Source organism: Microcebus murinus, chromosome 9, assembly GCF_040939455.1.
Source record: "Microcebus murinus isolate Inina chromosome 9, M.murinus_Inina_mat1.0, whole genome shotgun sequence".
Classification (NCBI taxonomy): domain Eukaryota; kingdom Metazoa; phylum Chordata; class Mammalia; order Primates; family Cheirogaleidae; genus Microcebus; species Microcebus murinus.
In genome coordinates, this window is record NC_134112.1 from 81,434,517 (window position 1) to 81,453,145 (window position 18,629).

The 18,629-nt window shown below is 43.5% G+C and overlaps 2 protein-coding genes across 7 annotated transcripts in view; both read left to right on the forward strand.

Annotated features, from left to right (window-relative positions):
- Nucleotides 1–3,105, forward strand: part of AHCYL2 (adenosylhomocysteinase like 2) — a 179,170-nt gene extending 176,065 nt beyond the window's left edge. For all 6 annotated transcript variants that reach the window (XM_012789190.3, XM_012789191.3, XM_012789192.3 and 3 more), the window contains exon 17: nucleotides 107–3,105. In XM_012789190.3, coding sequence (XP_012644644.1) covers nucleotides 107–113 — 7 coding nt within the window. In that variant the 3' untranslated portion in view covers nucleotides 114–3,105. The remainder of the gene's footprint in view (nucleotides 1–106) is intronic.
- Nucleotides 3,106–8,137: 5,032 nt separating this feature from the next.
- STRIP2 (striatin interacting protein 2) overlaps nucleotides 8,138–18,629 on the forward strand; it is a 57,880-nt gene continuing 47,388 nt past the window's right edge. Inside the window, exons 1-4 of the mRNA XM_012789197.3 lie at nucleotides 8,138–8,407; nucleotides 13,566–13,635; nucleotides 17,323–17,397; nucleotides 18,313–18,447. Coding sequence (XP_012644651.1) covers nucleotides 8,261–8,407; nucleotides 13,566–13,635; nucleotides 17,323–17,397; nucleotides 18,313–18,447 — 427 coding nt within the window. The 5' untranslated portion in view covers nucleotides 8,138–8,260. The remainder of the gene's footprint in view (nucleotides 8,408–13,565; nucleotides 13,636–17,322; nucleotides 17,398–18,312; nucleotides 18,448–18,629) is intronic.

Consider the following 18,629-nt stretch of genomic DNA (forward strand, 5'->3'; position numbering starts at 1 on the left):
ACCCTAGAAAAGTTCCTGCCTACCCATTTCACCTTTAGGCACGTTCATGTCCCAGCATCCCCACTAGCTGATAACATCACTGTCTCATCTTTCTTTTTCCTTCCAGATATTAAGTTCCTGTAACTCAAGCCAGAAGTTTTAAGGAATAGAACTCCAAGCCTTTTCTCCACTACTATACAAGAAAGAATTCAGCAAGCTGCTTCTCCAATCAGAGCTGCCCGCCGTGCTCACCTTATGTGTTAGGTTATTTATTTATTAAAATCTAGAATCCTGTGCCTGTAGCTTTGGCCCAGAGTGTGGTTACTGCCCTAGGGGCCATGAGAGTCACAGAGAACAGGCTGAGGAAGGGAAGACATGGGGTAACTGCGCCCAGTGCATCATTCGCATCATTCCCCATGGACTCTATATCCTCAGCAGTAGCCATTTTTCTCTTGTTCAGGCTCAGAAGTTAGTCCAGGGATTCCAGACTCCTTGTTCCTTGGGGTTTTTCGGAATAAATTATCAGTAGCTGCCTTTCTCAGCTATGGCCCTTCCCCAGGTGATGCCTTTGGCAGCCTCTGAATTAACACAGCCTTGACCATCACTATCACTGCCGCCTTTATACAAAGGCTAGTAAGGAAGGAGTGTTATTTATGGCTTTGGCAAGCTACACCAGGAACTCAGCTGTGCTGTGCCTATTGGGGGTCTCCTTCCTTACCCAGCATTCCTTTCTTCTTGAATATTTATGTCCATTTTAATGCTTTCTGGTTCCAAGAGGGATGTGCCTCCATTATTTCCTCCACAGCTATGGTGTTTGTCAGACACTTATTTTGTTGTCTTTCTAACCCAGCTAACCTCTGCTTAGGAAGTAGGGACCATATCCACTGGTACCCATAGTTTTACTTCCTTGGCATTTAACTGGATAGTTTCCTAGGAATCCCCTTCCTGATTGGTGCTGTCTCAGAAAGGAGGGCTAGTGGTAAAACAGTACTTCCTGAAAGTTCCTGCCATTGCCTAAAACTATTTCTGAAAGTGAGTAGGGAAAGACATATTTTCCCAGGGATTTAGGGGTTTAAGGCTTTTTTTTTTTTTTTTTTTTTAGAAATGGGACAGGTCTTTCAGGCCCATAGCATGACACCCTAAAGAAACAATGTATGTATTTGTTTCCCAGAAACGCCTTTGTAGCTTGACTGGCCAAGGGATACAGAGATGACACTGTAAACTGTATCCAGATGATCAAAGCTAGTTTGACTAGTTTGAATCTCATCAGAAATTCATCCCTTTGGCTATTTCCATTGATGAAGCTGAGATCTGCAATCTGATCTGTGGTCCTACTTTGATGGCTTATCTTTTATGATTTGACCTCTTCTATTTAAGGATTCTATATTTCACAGAATACAGAATAGTTTCTTGAGTAACTCCAACATTACAAAAAATTAGTGATGTGAGCTGCATGAAATTTTATGTACCACCTAAGAATTGGATTTTTTTGTATACTGACATACTGGTCTCAGGGGTTCCATTGGGAGCAGATTAGTTCTAAGAGTTAGAGTCTGGAGTGACTCTAGGAATACTGAATAAAACAAGTCCCTTTTCCCTCTACTGACCCTATTTAACACTGTTTCCCATTTCTTTCCTATACTGGTCTGCCTCAAAGTATCAAGACCAAGGTGACTCAAGGAAATACCATATCATCTGTGATCACTGTAACTTTCCCATTCTGATTCTCTTCCCCTACCTTTACTCCCTCCAACTTCCCCTACTCTTAACATATGCCCTCAGAGCTTATCTGGAAGTGACCTTAGTTTGGTGGTAGGGAGGTGGAACTTGGGTAAACGGCTGTTTGCCTCATTAAATAATATACAGGCTCAGCCTACTCAGCCCAGTTCTTCAGAGGCCGTATGTCTCACCAAGTATGGAGAAGTGCTACATACATGGCTATATTCTTCTTGATAAAGAAGATTATAAATGCTAAAAATCCCATTAAGACACTCAGTTCTTCCTTTTGCCTACCCAGTTCTGATTTTTGTATTAATTGGATCCCTTTAGTAAAAGATTCAGATCCTTGTACCTCATCTTACATCCAGAGCAGATTCCATTCGGCAGATATATGGACTCTAGCCTATTATGTTCCTACACCAAAAATCATAACCTGCTGATTCTCAGCAAAGCCTTGCTCTCTATGGAGCTTATTGTGTGCTGGTATTTATAGAGTACACTCTGCCTTGCCATAGTGAAGAGACCCATTCCAAATAAAACAGGAGCACACTGGGCTTCTAAGTTAGGTTGCCAGTGCTGCTGCTCATGGTAAGGTATTTGCCCCTGCATTTCAGGTGACCTCTCTTCCTCACTCTCTGGGAACCCAGTGTCATCAACCATTAAGAAGAAGGAGGCCAGGTTTCCCGAATATTTGGGTTCTGTTATAGTGTTGGAAGTCTGGTCATTATTCCCTCTACCTTTGGAATCAGAGCAAATGTGTCTTCTTTCCTGAAGCCTCTCACCTTAGATGCATCCTAGCTCTCTGGAAGCATGGGAAAGAAGGCTAATTATCTCTTTGTATGTGGCCCTTGCCTGTGAGGATACATACCATTTTCTCTACAATGAATTTGTGCTAGTTTTCAAGGTCTTTCTTTTTTGCCTTCTTAATGGAAATAGTTTTCTTTTCCTCATTAAAAAAAATTGTATCTAGTCTACCTTCCCTCTGCCCTTCCCATATGAGCACGGCTCCCACGGCCACACACTCCTGCAAAGCTTTTTTGCTGCTTGGCTTTTCTCTAAACAGATCTGAAATTACTGCTCCTGTGGTTTTCTCAAAATTAACTTTGTCATGGTTTAAAAGAAAAAAGGAATCAAAATGCAAAATTATTGCATTAAGCTTTTTTAATAAAGGAAAATTACGGAAGGAAAATAGGAAACACCAGCAAATTATATGTGGATAAGTTCTAAACTATATATACATATATATATCAGTAATCATCTAGTTCTGTCATCTTACTGAAAGGAATAAAACCTCTAAGGATCATCATTTCTAAGAAGCTCTTGGAAATCTATGTCTAAGTGATTGTATTAGATCAGCAATAATGACTATGTAATCTCAAAAGACAAATAAAATATTCTTAAAATGGATGCTTGTCTTAAGAGGATTCCTTGCTTCTGTGAACCAGGAATTGAGAGATGAAAGAGTTCTCCAGGCAACAGCCTAGAGAGCCTGCTGTAGGACAAGGATGTGGAAAGCAGAAGCAGTTAATAATAGACATATTTGAATGCCCTTATCCTTGCTAATAAATACCTTGTCTCCCTGCTCCCCTGCCCTGCCCCCATACACCTTGGCTATTTGTGTAAGGAACCTGCCTTCTCATACCCACCCCAGAGAGCTGAGAACTGTAGGCTTAAGGCAGAGAAGCTAAAGCGTGGTTCTAGATCCCCTGAGCCCTCTGTGTGCTGCCTTTAGCTGCAGAGCTCAAGAAGTCAGCATCCCCACAGTTGGACCAAAGGTCCCTGACACCCAGGATCTGAATGTATTCGGCCAAAAGGAAGAAAGAAATGAATTAGGCAGAGCTTTGTCTCTGAATCATGTTGCCTGACTAAATCAGTAATCAGAGGATGAATCCAGCTGCTTCTTGTTTCCCATCTACCAGTAAGGTAGCCATCTTTGGGTATCTTCCTGATAGACACCTTCTTTTTTTGTATGTGACAGTCTCACTCTGTTGCCTGGCCTAGAGTGCCATGGCGTCAGCCTACCTCACAGCAACCTCAAACTCCTGCCTCAGCCTCCCTAGTAGCTGGGACTACAGGCATGCGCCACCATGCTTGGCTAATTTTTTCTATACATTTTTAGTTGGTCAATTAATTTCTTTCTACTTTTAGTAGAGATGGGGTGTCACTCTTGCTCAGGCTGGTCTCGAACTCCTGACCTTGAGCGATCCACCCGCCTCGGCCTCCCAGAGTGCTAGGATTACAGGCCACAGGCCACCGCACCCGGCCTAATGATAGCCACCTTCTTTAGTTGACAAACTAGTTCCGCATCCTGTTGCAAGATGTTTTCCTTCTCTAGCACCATCTTCTACCACTTTGACTTCTATTTATTTAGACTATGGGTCACAGGGCTAGAATAGTCTGGGCAGTTGGTAATGCTCAAAGCTGATGCCATTTCAGTTAAGGGGGAGAATGCAGCAGCTAGCAATGAAGCCTGTGAGTTTATTCCCTACAGTAGGGCTTGACTTCTCTTTTGTAAAAGATAGAACCTCAGGTGCCTGGGTCTTAATTTCAGATTCATGGGTAAGCCCAGGCTGCCCACCGCTGTGCAAATTTCTCCACCTCACAGTATTGTGGAAAGAGCTTGGATTTTGAATCAGGCTAACTTGGGTTTGAATCCCAGCTCTGCCATTTACCAGTTGTATAACTTGGCTGAATTATATAACCACTCAGAGCCTCAGTTTCTTTGCCTGTGAAGTGGGTAATGTTTATCTTTTGGGTGAGGGTAAGGATTTAATGACCTGATATATAAAACATGCTGCTTACAAAGCCCGGCACACACTGCTGACTGCATAAACATCAATTCTTTGTCTCATTCGGGCCCTACAGCCTCCATTGCATCACTACACCCACACATGCCCTTTATGGGGACAGAAGGGTGTTCTATTGTTTTTCTACTATATTATCCTAGTTGCCTGATAGGCTCAAAAAGCAGGTACTTTAACGCTTCTTGCATCTTATTTTTAAGCTTTCTCAGTGCCAGATGCCATCTATTTAATCAAATATATGACCTCTGTGGGTTAAAGTAGAATGTTTATATGGGGAAAATGGTATGTTTGAATCTTATACATATTTATACCTACAGCCTTCTGCCTGAGTTTTGAAGAAAACCTGAGTTCTGAGACAAGAGAAATTGGTAATGTAGGTTTTTTAATAACTTTAGAAATAACAGGACTGGAGCCATCTCTGCAGGATGGAAAGACTTATAGACCAGCCTTGACTAGCTCCCAGGTATGAGTGCCTGATGGATGCCTCTGTGGTCAGTGGTATTGATGACTATCACTCCTTTGCTGACAAATAAGCTAAAAGAAATTGAGCGTGTGCCAATGTCATGGCCTATAGTTTCAAAGTTTTCAGTCACTCTGCAGTTTCTTGTTACTTCTTCCTGTTGTTTCCAGATTATCTTCCTCCTTGTGACAAGTTCTGAATATCTGGGCCCGTAATGATCAGATGTCTGATCTTTACAGTCTTCCATTTCACTGGAGTGTGGAAAAGATCATGGATTTAGGTCTCTCCTTATGATTTTTTGGTCTCCAGAGCACCAGTTTTTCAAATTTCTTTTCTGAAAGTAAAGCCAGATGGAGCTCTAGGCTCAGCAATTGGCTTTAGATGGAGGCCAGAGATCTTACTCCTAATTGAGGATCAGTCTCTGCTCTTTACCCTAGGGATAGGTAGGGAAAGGATCAAAGCCTCAACACTGGCCACTTTTATCTGCCACCACTGTTGGGATCCTGCTGATTAACTAGGCTTACAAAAGAATATGAAGTTCTGGGCTTGTCAATCCTAGGGATCTGCCTGCTTAGAGGAAGTATTAGGAAGAAGAAAGGTAGAATAATGAATTCTTTTTATTAAGAAACTCCAATGGGCTGTGCTGTGGCAGGTTTACGACACAGAAGCAGGGATGAGCTAGGCGTTGGTTGTGAATTTTAAAACAGGGTGTAAATTTTTGAGAGTTTAACAAATTATACACTGAAAAAAATTCCAAAATCAAATAGGTTAGGCCTTGAGCCAGGGACTTTCTTGGAAATTTGTATCAATTCAGTCTGTAAACCAGTGAATCTGAACTGAAGATTTTGCCCCCCAGGGGACATTTTACAGTATCTGGGGTACTACTGGCAAATAGTGGGGAGAGACCAAGGAATTCTTTTTTTTTTTTGAGACAGAGTCTCACTTTGTTGCCCAGACTAGAGTGAGTGCCATGGCATCAGCCTACCTCACAGCAACCTCAAACTCCTGGGCTCAAGCAATCCTTCTGCCTCAGCCTCCGGAGTAGCTAGGACTACAGGCATACACCACCATGCCCAGCTAATTTTTTTTCTATATATTTTTAGCTGTCCAAGTAATTTCTTTCTATTTTTAGTAGAGATGGGGGTCTCACTCTTGCTCAGGCTGGTTTCGAACTCCTGGTTTCGAACTCCTGAGCTTAAATAATCCACCCGCCTCAGCCTCCCAGAGTGCTAGGATTACAGATGTCAGCCACTGCGCCTGGCGGAGACCAAGGAATTCTGCTAAACATCCTACAATATACAGGACAGCCCCCCTCCCCATAAGTAATTTTTCAGCCACAAATATCAATAGTACAGAGACTGTGAAACTCTGTGTTATACATAAATGGGACATACAAAAATGAATGAAACTTGGTCCTACTCTGAAGGAGCCTATATCCATGTCGGGTTAGGAGTGGGAATGGGAGAGGAAAGGGAAGATGGGTGGGTACAGTAAGGAGATGTTGCGGCCCAGGGAGAGAAAGGAACCCAGAAAGCTCCAAGGAGTGCCCTCAAGCCTGCCTTGTTCTGTCACCTACTAACTAGCAGAGGGAAGAGTGAGGGAGAGATATAGTAAGAAAGGGACAGAGTTGTCCCTAAGATATGGGAAGGGGGAGTAATTGTTTTGGATATATAGTGTAAAATGTTAGGGCCTGGCACAGTGGCTCATGCCTCTAATCCTAGCACTCTGGGAGGCTGAGGCGGGCAGATCACTCAAGGTTAGGAGGGAGTTTGAAACCAACCTGAGCAAAAGCAAGACCCCGTCTCTACTAAAAAAATAGAAAGAAATTAATTGGCCAACTAAAAATATATAGAAAAAATTAGCGGGGCATGGTGGTGCATGCCTGTAGTCCCAGCTACTCTGAAGGCTGAGGCAGGAGGATTGCTTGAGCCCAGGAGTTTGAGGTTGCTGTGAGCTAGGCTGATGCCACGGCACTCTAGCCTGGGCAACAGAGTGAGACTCTGTCTCAAAAAAATAAAATAAAATGTTAGGATTTTGGATCCAGGCAGAGTTGGCTTGACACCAACATAGCCTGAATCGGTTGAGGAAGGTCAAAAGGAAGGCTTTCTGGAGGAGGAGGAGGTGATAACTAACTAGAATATTTAAGAAAGAAAAAGTCAACCAAGAGAACAGAAGAATGATTCCTCGGAGAACAGCATATGCGAGGCCCTGAGACAGAGTATGATACCTTAGAAATTGCAAGGATTAATCTGTGAGTCTTGGTTTCCTCATCAGTAATATTGGATTAGTGAAAATAACCTGTCAAAGAGAGTTATGATATCAGGAAAGTGCCTAGTGCAATGCCTAGTGCAATACCCATTCCCTTCAGCTTACTAGTTTGGGGCTTCTATTAACAAGCTAGACTATTTAAATATTTACTGCAAGCTGATTTTTAGGTAAATTCAAGAGAGAGCAGACCAAACAAACAGCCTCTTAGCCCCGGGGAACACTGAGCCTTTAGGAAGTATCTCAGAAAGGAGAGAAGAAGGAAGGAAAGGATGGGGAAGCCAGTCAGGGTGGGGACTTGATCCTCATTCAACATTTGTTCCCCACCTCACCCCACGAGGAAGGTGCCTACTACAGCAGAGAAGGACAGATGACCAGAAGCAGTCCTGGGCGGCATCAGCAATTTCAGTGAAATAAAAACGCCCTCATCCCACCCCTCAACCCCGTCTCCCAGCCAAGCTCTCACTCCGGGCGAGACACGTTCCCTTCAGAAATCTTGGCTTACGGAAAGTATGAGTCCCCCGCTTCCTGCGGTGTCCTGGTCACCTGGCGGTGCCATCCCTCCCCTGCGTCTAAGTGGGATGTGGGACGTGAGCCGGGATTTGGGGGTCCGCGTCCGTGGGAATGTGGACACCTAGACCGCAGGAGCCGGAGCGGGGACTAGAGCTCCTGGTAAAGGTCGCTATTGGGGCAGGGGTGAGTGCTGAGAGAGCGAGCGAGAAGCAGAAATAGCCCGCTTGAGTTCAAGGCCCAGCATTCGGCAGGTGGAGCCGGGAGCCAGTCTAGGAGTTTCGGGCTACCAGTAATGCCGCAGGACGAAAAAGAAAGATTTCTCTAAAATCCCTTGAACTAGCCCCCACCTCTTCGAGTCCCGCTCCGGCTGGTCGAGCAGCCAATCGCGTCGTGAGGCGGGGCTGCGGAGATCGATCAGAGCCAATAGCGGCGGAGGGGCGGGCCCGCGCTTCGGGCGCGCGGCGGAGGGGTCGCCCCAGGCAGAGCGCGCTGAGCCCTGAGGGGAGCCGCTGCCCGCTGCATGGAAGACCCGGCGGTGCCCGGGGCAGGGGTCCCGCCCGCCAACGGCAACGGCAATGGCAACGGCAACGGCAACGGTGGCAGCAAAGGGAAGCAGGCGGCCGCCAAGGGCCGAGAAGCGTTCCGAAGCCAGCGGCGGGAGTCGGAGGTGAGGACTCCGGGGAGCTTCGGTTGGGGCTGGAGACACCCGCGGGCAGGAAGCGGCGGCTGAGGTGATTCGGCCTCGGCCCCGAGACCCCCGCGCGCCCCAGGCGGTCCCTCGGAGCGGGCGCCTGCAGGGTCCGCCGCGACTGGACTCTGAGCTCTGCAGCCCCGACTGTTCTCCGCACGTCACCTGTCGCGGGTCGGGAGCTTTCTAGCCCTCGGCCTTTCCCTGGGGCGCGAAGATGGAGCAAGCTACAGAGAGTGCTAGATGCATTCCAAATATTTGTCTTACTTAATCGCTGCGGCCCCTTGAAGCAGGAATTCAGATCCCACTTTACTGAGGGAACAGGCGAGGGGAGGTTAAGCGGCTGGCCTGAGGGCCGGGAGGCCGGAGCTCAGCTGCGGGAGGCGAGGGTCGGCGAGTGGGGCAGCCGCCCTCCCGCTCCCGACTGCCTGCCCCGGCCCCTGGGCTGGTCCAGATTGGCCCGGACTTGTGCCCTTCCCCTTCCATCCTCTTCCTCCTGTAAGTGTTAGGCCCTTTAGGGAGCGCCTTCCGCGGCACCGGCCCCCCCAACAAAGCGTTAAATGAGACGGGGTTCAGGCTGGGGCAAGACAAGAGTGACTATTTGGAGGGGTCTGTCCCAGGATACAGATAGGGGTATGCGTGTTTCCACGTCTTCGTCCTTTTCTGAAAAAAGAAATCCTAAAGAAGAAGACGAAAGGACTGAATTATTATCACTTCCCCAACACCCTCATCCAGGCAGTTTCCATTGGCTGGATCTGAGCGGGAATCAGAATAGACCGCAAAATGTCAGATGTGGAAAGGCCTGTAAGAGATAATCTGGTATAGCCCTTCCATTTTACGGACCTAAAAGAGACAGAAGTAACTTGCCCAAGATCAGGGATCTGGCAATAGTGAGTGGCCAAGAGCACCAAACTTTGGAGTCATTCAGCCCAGGTTTTGAATCCCAGCCCTCCCATTTACTATCTGTGTGACTTCTGGCAAATTACTGAACCTCTCTGAACTCCAGCTTCTTCATCTGTAAAATGGGGTTAACACTGCCTACCTCGGAAGGTTGTGATAAAGTCAAAATGAGATAATTGAATATATGTATAGCACAATGCAGGCACACGGTATGTAATTGGTCAGTACCTAGTAGCTCTTAGTACTGTATTACTGTCATCATCATCGTCGTCATCAAGTGGCAGTGCTAGAAGCCAAGTCTTTGGCGTCCCAGATTGGTTTACCATTTAAATAGCATTTCAGTCTCCAAACTGATCTCTTGTATGCTTTCTATTTTGACATAGGCAGAGTAGGAATCCATCTATGTTTTTTAAAGATAGAAAAAGGTGAAAAGACTGGCCCAAAGTCACCACCTTGCAGAGGCAGAGCTCAGCCTTCCTGCCTTGCTAGATCATACCCACCACGTGGTCTCCCTCCCTACCTCAATACTAATCTGGTCTTCTAGGGCACCCTGTGCCTTCTTCCCCCGCAGAGACATTGTTCTTGCTCAAACGTTTTTTTGGGGGATGAGTCGTTCATTAATTCAACAATTATTTATTGCAGTCTTTCTATATGCCAAGCACTGTTTTAGGTGCTAGGATTATATCAGTGAACAAGATAAAGTCTTTGCCTTTGTGGAGCTATCATTCCAGTAGGGTTGGGGAGACAGACAAATTTTGAGTAAATAAATAATTTCAGAATAAAATGTTCTATGGGGGAAATAAAGCAGTCTCTGCTTCTATCTCCCTTCTGAAGTTGCAGTCTGTTCTCCACCTATGAAGTCTGCCTTCACAAAAAAGGCTCTGATAATACAGTACTTTTGCCAGTGACCTCAGTGTCCAGAGACTGGGAGCTTTCCACCTGCACCACAGTTTTACCTGCTGATTGTCTGCAGCTGCACTCTTCATGCCTGGAAATGAACAACTGCAGTGATCCTCTCTATCTGGGCTCGTTGCCTGCCAAAAGGCTGGCTGGAAAGATTAGCTTTCCTCCTCCTCCTACTGCAGCAGGAAAGCTGCTTTTACCTGTCAGTACCTCCCCAATCACCACAGACCCAAGTGCCAGATCTGCTTTTCCTTCCCTCCCTCTCTTTGCTTTCCTATGGAAGACAGTCCTTAGAGGAGGTGGATTTTTTTCCTTCTCTGGGGCTTCTAGAGAATTACTAGAAGAGAATTACTGTTAGCACAAGTCAAGAGAGCCTCCTCCTATATCACTGCATTTATAGGGGCGCTATTGACCTACCTACTCCCAATGGCTTAGTATATGAACATCTCAACCTAAAAAGGAAGCTAGAGAATAACTGTTTGCTTAATTAAAAGATCTTTAACCTAACAAAAGGATTCACCTCAGGCCTCTTTTAGCCAGATCTCCTGGTTGTTCTTTCTCAAGGTCTTTGACAAGGTTTTAACTGGTCTGTGGTGAGATGTAGAAAATTCAAGTCATTGAAGTGAATTTTTCTTTTTTTAATTTTTAAAAAATTTTTTTGTTTTTTTATTTCAGGATATTGTGAGGGTACAAACATTTTGGTTACATTTTATGTCATTGCCTCTCCCTAGCAGGGGTTAGAAGCCTGCCCTTCTCCCCCTCCCCTCCATGCACCACACCGTGTCCTATAGTTGTGAGTTTATCCTCCCACCCCACCCCTATCCCTGGAGACTATTACTAACATGTGAGCACCATTGTGTTAATCAGTCAGTACCAATTTGATGGCGAGTACAGTGGAGCCTATTCTTCTGATCTTGTGTTACCTCATGAAGTGAATTTTTCTAAAATTTAATTCAATATATTAAAGGATATATATAATTTAAAACAGTGTTTTTCAAATTATAGGGGACAACTTGTGAATTGGGACCAATGTTTTTTAAAGAAATAATAGAAACTGTCGTGCATCATGTATAGGGTATTTTGGGTATTTTTTGTTAAATTTTTGTTCCAGTTTGTGGGGGGGGGTGTGTTGGGACATGATATAAAATGTATAATTTTTCTAAAGAGTTTGAAAAACATTGTTTTTAATGATTATCCTTTATTCTGAGATTTTGTCCTTCATTTTTGGAGTATTAAACTATTCTTTCTTTTTTGAAATATATGTATTTTTAAAAAGACTTTTTAAAGTCCCTACATAAAGTCCCTATAAAACAGCAACAACCTTATGTCATTCCCCACCCTCCACCTTCTTTTTTCCCTACTGGTCCCTGTAATCCAAAAGTTTGAAAATTTTTGTTATAGTGGATTTTAAGATGATTTGCCTTGCTGGCAATATAAATTGATATAATGTTTTTGGGAAGCAAATCATCATGAGCCATACAAAGAACCATAAAAATATTCATAAGATTTGATTCATTAATTCCCTTTATTAAAATTTATCTTTAGGAAAGATCCGAAATATAAAAAAATTATAAGTGTATTATAGTTTCAATCATATAATAAAGAAAAATTAAAAACAACTTAAATGTTCAAAAATAGGGAACTGGTTAAGTAAACCAATAAATATCCACTTATTCAGCCATTTAAAGTGATAGTCATAATAATATGAGAAGAATATCTTTAATATTAAAATTCTAAGTAGGGTAACCACCCACATAGTGCTGCCAAGTGCTGGGTAGTGTGCTAAGTGCCTTTCCTGTATTAACTCATTCAGGCCTTACAATGACCCTGTGAAATAAGTCCTATTACTATCCTCATTTTACAGATGAAAAAACTGAGCACATCATTTTCCAACAACTCCTTGGATGTCCTACAATTCAATTTAATTCTGACACTTACTATCCAGAGTGAACACAGACCCCACAAGTTAAGAGCTCAGTCTTACAAGGCGGCCCCCACTTTTGATAGACCTCAGCCACAGGTGGGGTCCTGGCCAAACACACTTCCACCTGGCCAACTACAAATTAAAGGGTTATCATGACCCTCTCTTCAGGTTCCATAATGTGCTGGAATGACTCATAGAACTCAGGAAAGCATGTACTTATGATTGCAGTTTTATTATAAAGGATACAACTCAGGAAGACCCAAATGGAAGAGATGCATAGGACAAAGTATGGGGCTGAGGTGGTACAGAGCTTCCATACCCTTCTGGGTCACCACTCTCCTAGCACATCTGTTTGTTCACCAACTCAAAAGCTGCCTGAGCTTAGTTGTTTCTGGGTTTTCATATGGGATTTCATTACTTAAGCATGATTAAACCATTGGCCATGTGACTAAATTCAATCTCTAGTTCTCCTCCCCTCCCTGGAGATAGGGGTGCTACTGACAGTTAAGCCCTCAAATCAAGACTTTGGTCTTTCCCACCATAAGTCACCTCATTAGCATAAATTCTGATATGGTTGACAAGGGTTCATTACCAATATATAGTAACAGATACTCTTATCACTCAGGAAATTTTAAGGATTTCAGGAGCTCTGTACCAGGCACCAGGGGCAAAGACCAATATATTGTTTATACCACACTGAGGCAGAGAAGTTAACTTGCCTAAGATCACACAGTACGTGACAGAACTGAGATTGAGAATTTTAAATATTCATATATCTTATACTGGAAGGAAATACCCCTAAATGCTTAAAGAAGTTAGAAAATGGGATTTAAAATATTTTAATAGGATTATAAATTTATATATACAACATTGTAGGAAATCTACCCTTATCTACAATGTGGAGTAGAAATGGTACCTTATGTGACAATCTTAAAATTGTCAAATATTAGAGCTGAAGAACCTCTTTTTATAGATGAGAAACTATGACCCACAGCATGAGACTCGCCCCATATCATGTAGTTGATGACAGAACTAGGGTTAAAATCCAGTTCTCTTTTGTTTTTGTCTGTCTCATTTTTGTAGAGATCAGCTAGATGTTCCTCTGATCTGTGTTTATGTCAATTAGATGTGGGCACAGATGGTAGCTTTTGTATCTGTTTGGGATCCTGCCCTTTACCCAGACTTTCTGATTCTATATAGGAATCCTCAGCCTCTCCCCACAATGAGCCTCAAATTTTGGCTTGGATGAGGATACCTCTGGGATGAAAGGCCCAAATAGAACTCTCCTAACTGCCTCCCTGATCTAACATTGGCCTCCAAGAAGGGAAGAAGATGAAATAAGGGTAATCTTTCTTTGGCAGCCCCTTTTCCCAAGTTACCTCAGTTACCAGAAAAATTTCTTCATTACAGGGCTCTGTGGACTGCCCCACTCTGGAGTTTGAGTATGGAGATGCAGATGGGCACGCGGCAGAGTTGTCAGGTATGAGGTAGTTGGGTCAGTAGTTAGTGGAGGAATGGCCAGGAGAAGGGAGGGGGGCTGTGATCTTCCCTGGCAGCTTGTTTGTTCTCAGCAAGTGTCTATTAAAGACTGTTCTCCACATTCCATTTTCTCTCCATTCTCCAATGGTAAATATCTCTTTATTTGCTTTCACATTTCCTTCTGTAGACTCTACTTGGCTGTGGTATTCGTTGTTCTTCCATTCTATTCTATCACTCTTTCCTGATCACCCTTCATTATTCTATTTTGGTACACTCTCAAAACAGTTTTCTCTCCATTTTCTTCCTATTCTTTCTCTCTTTCTCCTACTGTCATCCATATCTTTGCCTGGACCCTTCTTTCTGCCACCCTCTGTCTATCTCATTCCATCTCTCTCTCCTTTGTCTCCTCTACCTCCATCTTTCCCTCTAACACCTGCCCCTTATTAAAATCTCAATGTCTGAGGAAAAACTCTATAGACAACTGGCCAGCCAAGGAAGGCTGGATGTGTCACCTGCATCCATTAGAGTGGAGTTCTGCTTGTATGTTTGTGAGTTGGGCTTAAGTAATTCTATTCTTTCAGGGCTGGGCTGCTTCTCTGTGTCTGGCTTTTTAGCTTAGGGTAAATGTGATCTTCTCACTGTAAGGGCCTCCGTGTTATACGTGCTATGAATGCCAGTTATTAATAAACGAGCTTTGGGTGGAGATGGTGTGAAAGTTAAATATTCTGTCACATGGAAGTGTCACTTTGAGACATGCTTTTTCAGAGAAAAGAGACATTTTAAAAGAAGTTCTTGTGAATAAGCACAAGTGAATAAATTTTGTGATGAGTGACAGAAATAGAGAGCTAAGTTTAATAACCAACAAAGAATTAGATCCCAGAATATGAAAAAAAAAATATATATATATATATTTAGAGAGAGAGCTAGATAAAGAGAAGAGGAGGAAATGAATAACCAAATAGAGAAGTGGGCAAAGAATATGAATAGGAATTCATAGAAGGGAAAACCAAGTGGTCATTAAATGTATGAAAAGATATTGAACTTCACTAGTAAATGGGGGAAAGCAAATTAAAAGAATAACATATGATTTCACAATCATCAGATTGCAAAACTTAAAATCCTGGGGTTGGTGAGGGTACAGAGAAATGAATACTTTTATACACTGCTAGGTATGGGGAAGCAGAGTATAAAATTGGAAAGCTGTTTGGTCATATCTAAAGTTGAAGATGTATACATATTGTGACCCAGCATTTCTATTCCTAGATGTATGCTCAAAAGAAATTTATACTTGGGCACAAGAAAATGTACAAAGATGTTTATTGCATGCTTGTTTATCATTGTGAAAAGTTGAAAACAACTTAAAATGTCCATCAGTAAGGGAATGGATAGCATATTAGTCCGGTGGGCTACTGTATAACCATTAAAATAATCTATATCAAGGCCGGGCGCTGTGGCTCACGCCTGTAATCCTAGCTCTTGGGAGGCCGAGGCGGGCGGATTGCTCAAGGTCAGGAGTTCAAAACCAGCCTGAGCAAGAGCGAGACCCCGTCTCTACTATAAAAAAAAATAGAAAGAAATTAATTGGCCAACTGATATATATATAAAAAATTAGCCGGGCATGGTGGCGCATGCCTATAGTCCCAGCTACCCGGGAGGCTGAGGCAGAAGGATCACTCGAGCCCAGGAGTTTGAGGTTGCTGTGAGCTAGGCTGATGCCACGGCACTCACTCTAGCCTGGGCAACAAAGCGAGACTCTGTCTCAAAAAAAAAAAAAAAAAAAAAAAAAAAAAAAAAAAATCTATATCAATGTGCTTCAATATCAATAAATGTTAAAAACAAAGTTGAGGAAAGGAAGCAGTGACCAAGGAATTTATACAATATGGTACTGCTTTAATAAAAATTTTTAAAACAGGCCGGGCGCAGTGGCTCACACCTGTAATCCTAGCACTATGGAAGGCTGAGGTGGGAGGGTCGCTCAAGGTCAGGAGTTCGAAACCAGCCTGAGCAAGAGCAAGACCCCGTCTCTACTAAAAATAGAAATTAATTGACCAACTAAAAATATATAGAAAAAATTAGCCGTTGGGGCACATGCCTGTAGTCCCAGCCACTGGGGAGGCTGAGGCAGGAGGATCCCTTGAGCCCAGGAGTTGAGATTGCTGTGAACTAGGCTGATGCCATGGCATTCTAGCCCAGGTAACAGAGTGAGACTCTGTATCAAAAAAAAAAAAAAAAAAATTTAAAACAAAACATCATATGTTGTTTACAGGCACATACATATGTAGTAAAAGTATAAAAATAGGCATATGAAGGATACATACCAACTTCATTATGGGGATAGCTCTAGAGAAGGGAATAAAATAGACTGTGGAACAGTCTGAAGCAGTTATGACAAGTGCTAACATTTGTTTAATCTGGGTTGAAGATATACAAGTGTCTTAAATGTACTATTCCATACTTACCTGTATATGAAAATCATAATCTAAAATTTAAAAATAAAAAGAACAAAACCAAAGTTCAGTACCCTAAGAGCCTTGCTCACTTTTCTGACTGAGTAGTACCTTACTCTTAAAAATATATTTCTTCGACTTGCTGTTGGTAGGTAAAAAAAAAATAAAAAATAAAAAAAATAAAAAAAAAAATAAAAAATATATTTCTGTGGAAGTTAAAAAAAATAATAAAAATATATATATCCACATTCTCCACTAATGACTGAAGAATTTAAGATTCAGAGATGGGATTTGTTTCTGGTCATTCCCAGCTTCTGGAACTCAGGACTCAAAGTCCTGGCTCCCAGACAAGGTGTTTCTCAACCATTAGACATCTGGCTGGAACATGTGAGTTTCTTTTGCTTTGAGAATTATCTGTGACCTAGTTAAATTTCCAGTAAGGGGCTCAGGTGTGGAAAGAAATTTTGAGGAAATCTTTTCTATCACCTATTGACTTTTCTACTTCAATTCTTCATCTTCTGTAACATGAGAGTGCAGATAAAATGTTCTGGGGGCAGGGGTGTGTAGGAAAGGGCATTTGAATTTCTCATAAGCTTTCTGTATTTTGTATGGAGAGGCTGCTGTCAGCAAAGTTAGCTTTTCCTGGGCACAGGCAGTCCTTTGGCAACTATATCTGTTCTCTACATGGTTTTATGCAGTCTCTGCCATGGGCAGGAACCTAAACTTATACACCCTTTGAGTAAACTCAGCAGGGAGAGAATGAACTGGCTCCAGCCCTGAAGAGCCATCTAGGACCTACTTTTCAGCCCTTGCCCTGGCTTCCTGAACAGCACAAGGATCTTGCCTCTAAATTTCAGGAGTTGTGTTTCTCTCCTCTCCCCTAGAGATAGGATAGTCCCAGTCTAGACTGACAAAGCAGAAGGAGTTGCAGCCCTGAGAAACAGGAGTTGATGACATTAAGCTCTCTGTGCTCCAGCCCTCCTTTTGGCCCTCACTGAATGTTGAAGGCTGCCTTCTCTGCTGCATCAGCCAGCTGGCAGGAGGAGGACAGGTTTGATGGTTTAATCACCCAGGGACACAAGTGGCTATTTTTAACTGCTCTGAACGGGAGGAAGCTGGCTTTGGATTGAATTGGACACAGGAATGTGTTGGAAGCTTCAGCTCTTTCATGCCACCCTCTCTACCCCAATCCCCTTCTTTAAGGATCTCCTGAATGTGACTGTATGTCTTTCCTGCTGCAGAATTGTATAGCTACACTGAGAACCTGGAATTCACCAATAACAGAAGATGCTTTGAAGAAGATTTCAAGACTCAAGGTGATCCTGGATCTTTACTCATAGAGTCCTTCTTTTTTCCTCCTGTGATATCCCAGCCTGACCTAGTAAAGGGCTAAAACAAAGTATGATCCTTTATCCCTTCCATAACCATATACCCTTCTCTTCTTGTATATGTGATACAGGTTTCTCTGTATCTCAAGTGGAGAGGCCATGAGAAGCAAAAAAGAGCCTGAGCTGGGTTCCTTTCCCTGGTGTAAATGGGCAGGAGAGCAGAGGGATGGTGAGGCGAGGCTGGACTGGTGCCCTGCTGCCTAATAGAACCCCTTGACCTTAATGTTCAACCCCTGCCTCCAACTCTGCCCCACTCCCAATAGTAATTTTATGTGCCCACACCACGACATTCTCAGACCTTCATTTCCTTACTTTTTCTGTGGCAATTCAATTTTCAATTCAACAAATGTATGGTGAGTATCTTCTGTGTCAGCGATGCAGGAGGCAGGGGTGAGAAGCAGCTTCTACAAAGAGGCTATAGTCTGGCAGCATGATGTGTGCATCATGAAACTAGCAGAGGCCAAGAGGAAAATACTAAGTATCACAGAAAAGAAAAAAGGGTCTTAGGAGCAGAGCTTTTGGCTGGAGCATTAGTGGGAAAGAGGTTATTTTGAATTGGGCCTATAAGGATGACTAGGAATTGGATATGCAGAGAGACAGGACAATATAGGCTGTATGTGGAAGACAAAGGAGACGTTGAAGATGAGACTACAGAGTGGGTTCAAGCCAGAACATTTTTGGTCCTTTACTTTCCCATCCCTTGTTCTTTCTCAGTTAAACAAGGAAAGCTTTTAGAGGGAAGAATTTGTTGGGGGCTGAGATTAGAGGCAGATATACTATCAGGAGCCTTTCCAGGAAGGATGGCGTGGCTGACACTGGATATGTATGGCCTTCTATCCCCAGTGCAGGGCAAGGAATGGCTAGAGTTGGAGGAAGATGCTCAAAAGACCTATGTAATGGGACTCCTGGACCGGCTGGAGGTGGTCAGTAGGGAGCGGCGGCTGAAGGTGGCCCGGGCTGTTCTTTATCTGGCCCAAGGTGAGTGACCACCCCTGCTAGCTTGCGAGGGTTGGAGGCTGGAGAGGGAAGTGGCATTATCAGGACTGGGTTGAGGCAGCCTATGTGGGGAAGGCAAAGTTCCTTGTCTCTCAAGGACAGAACTTATCAGGTGCTGGAGTAACCTGTGCTTATGAGGAAGATGAGGAGATGGTGTTGAGTGC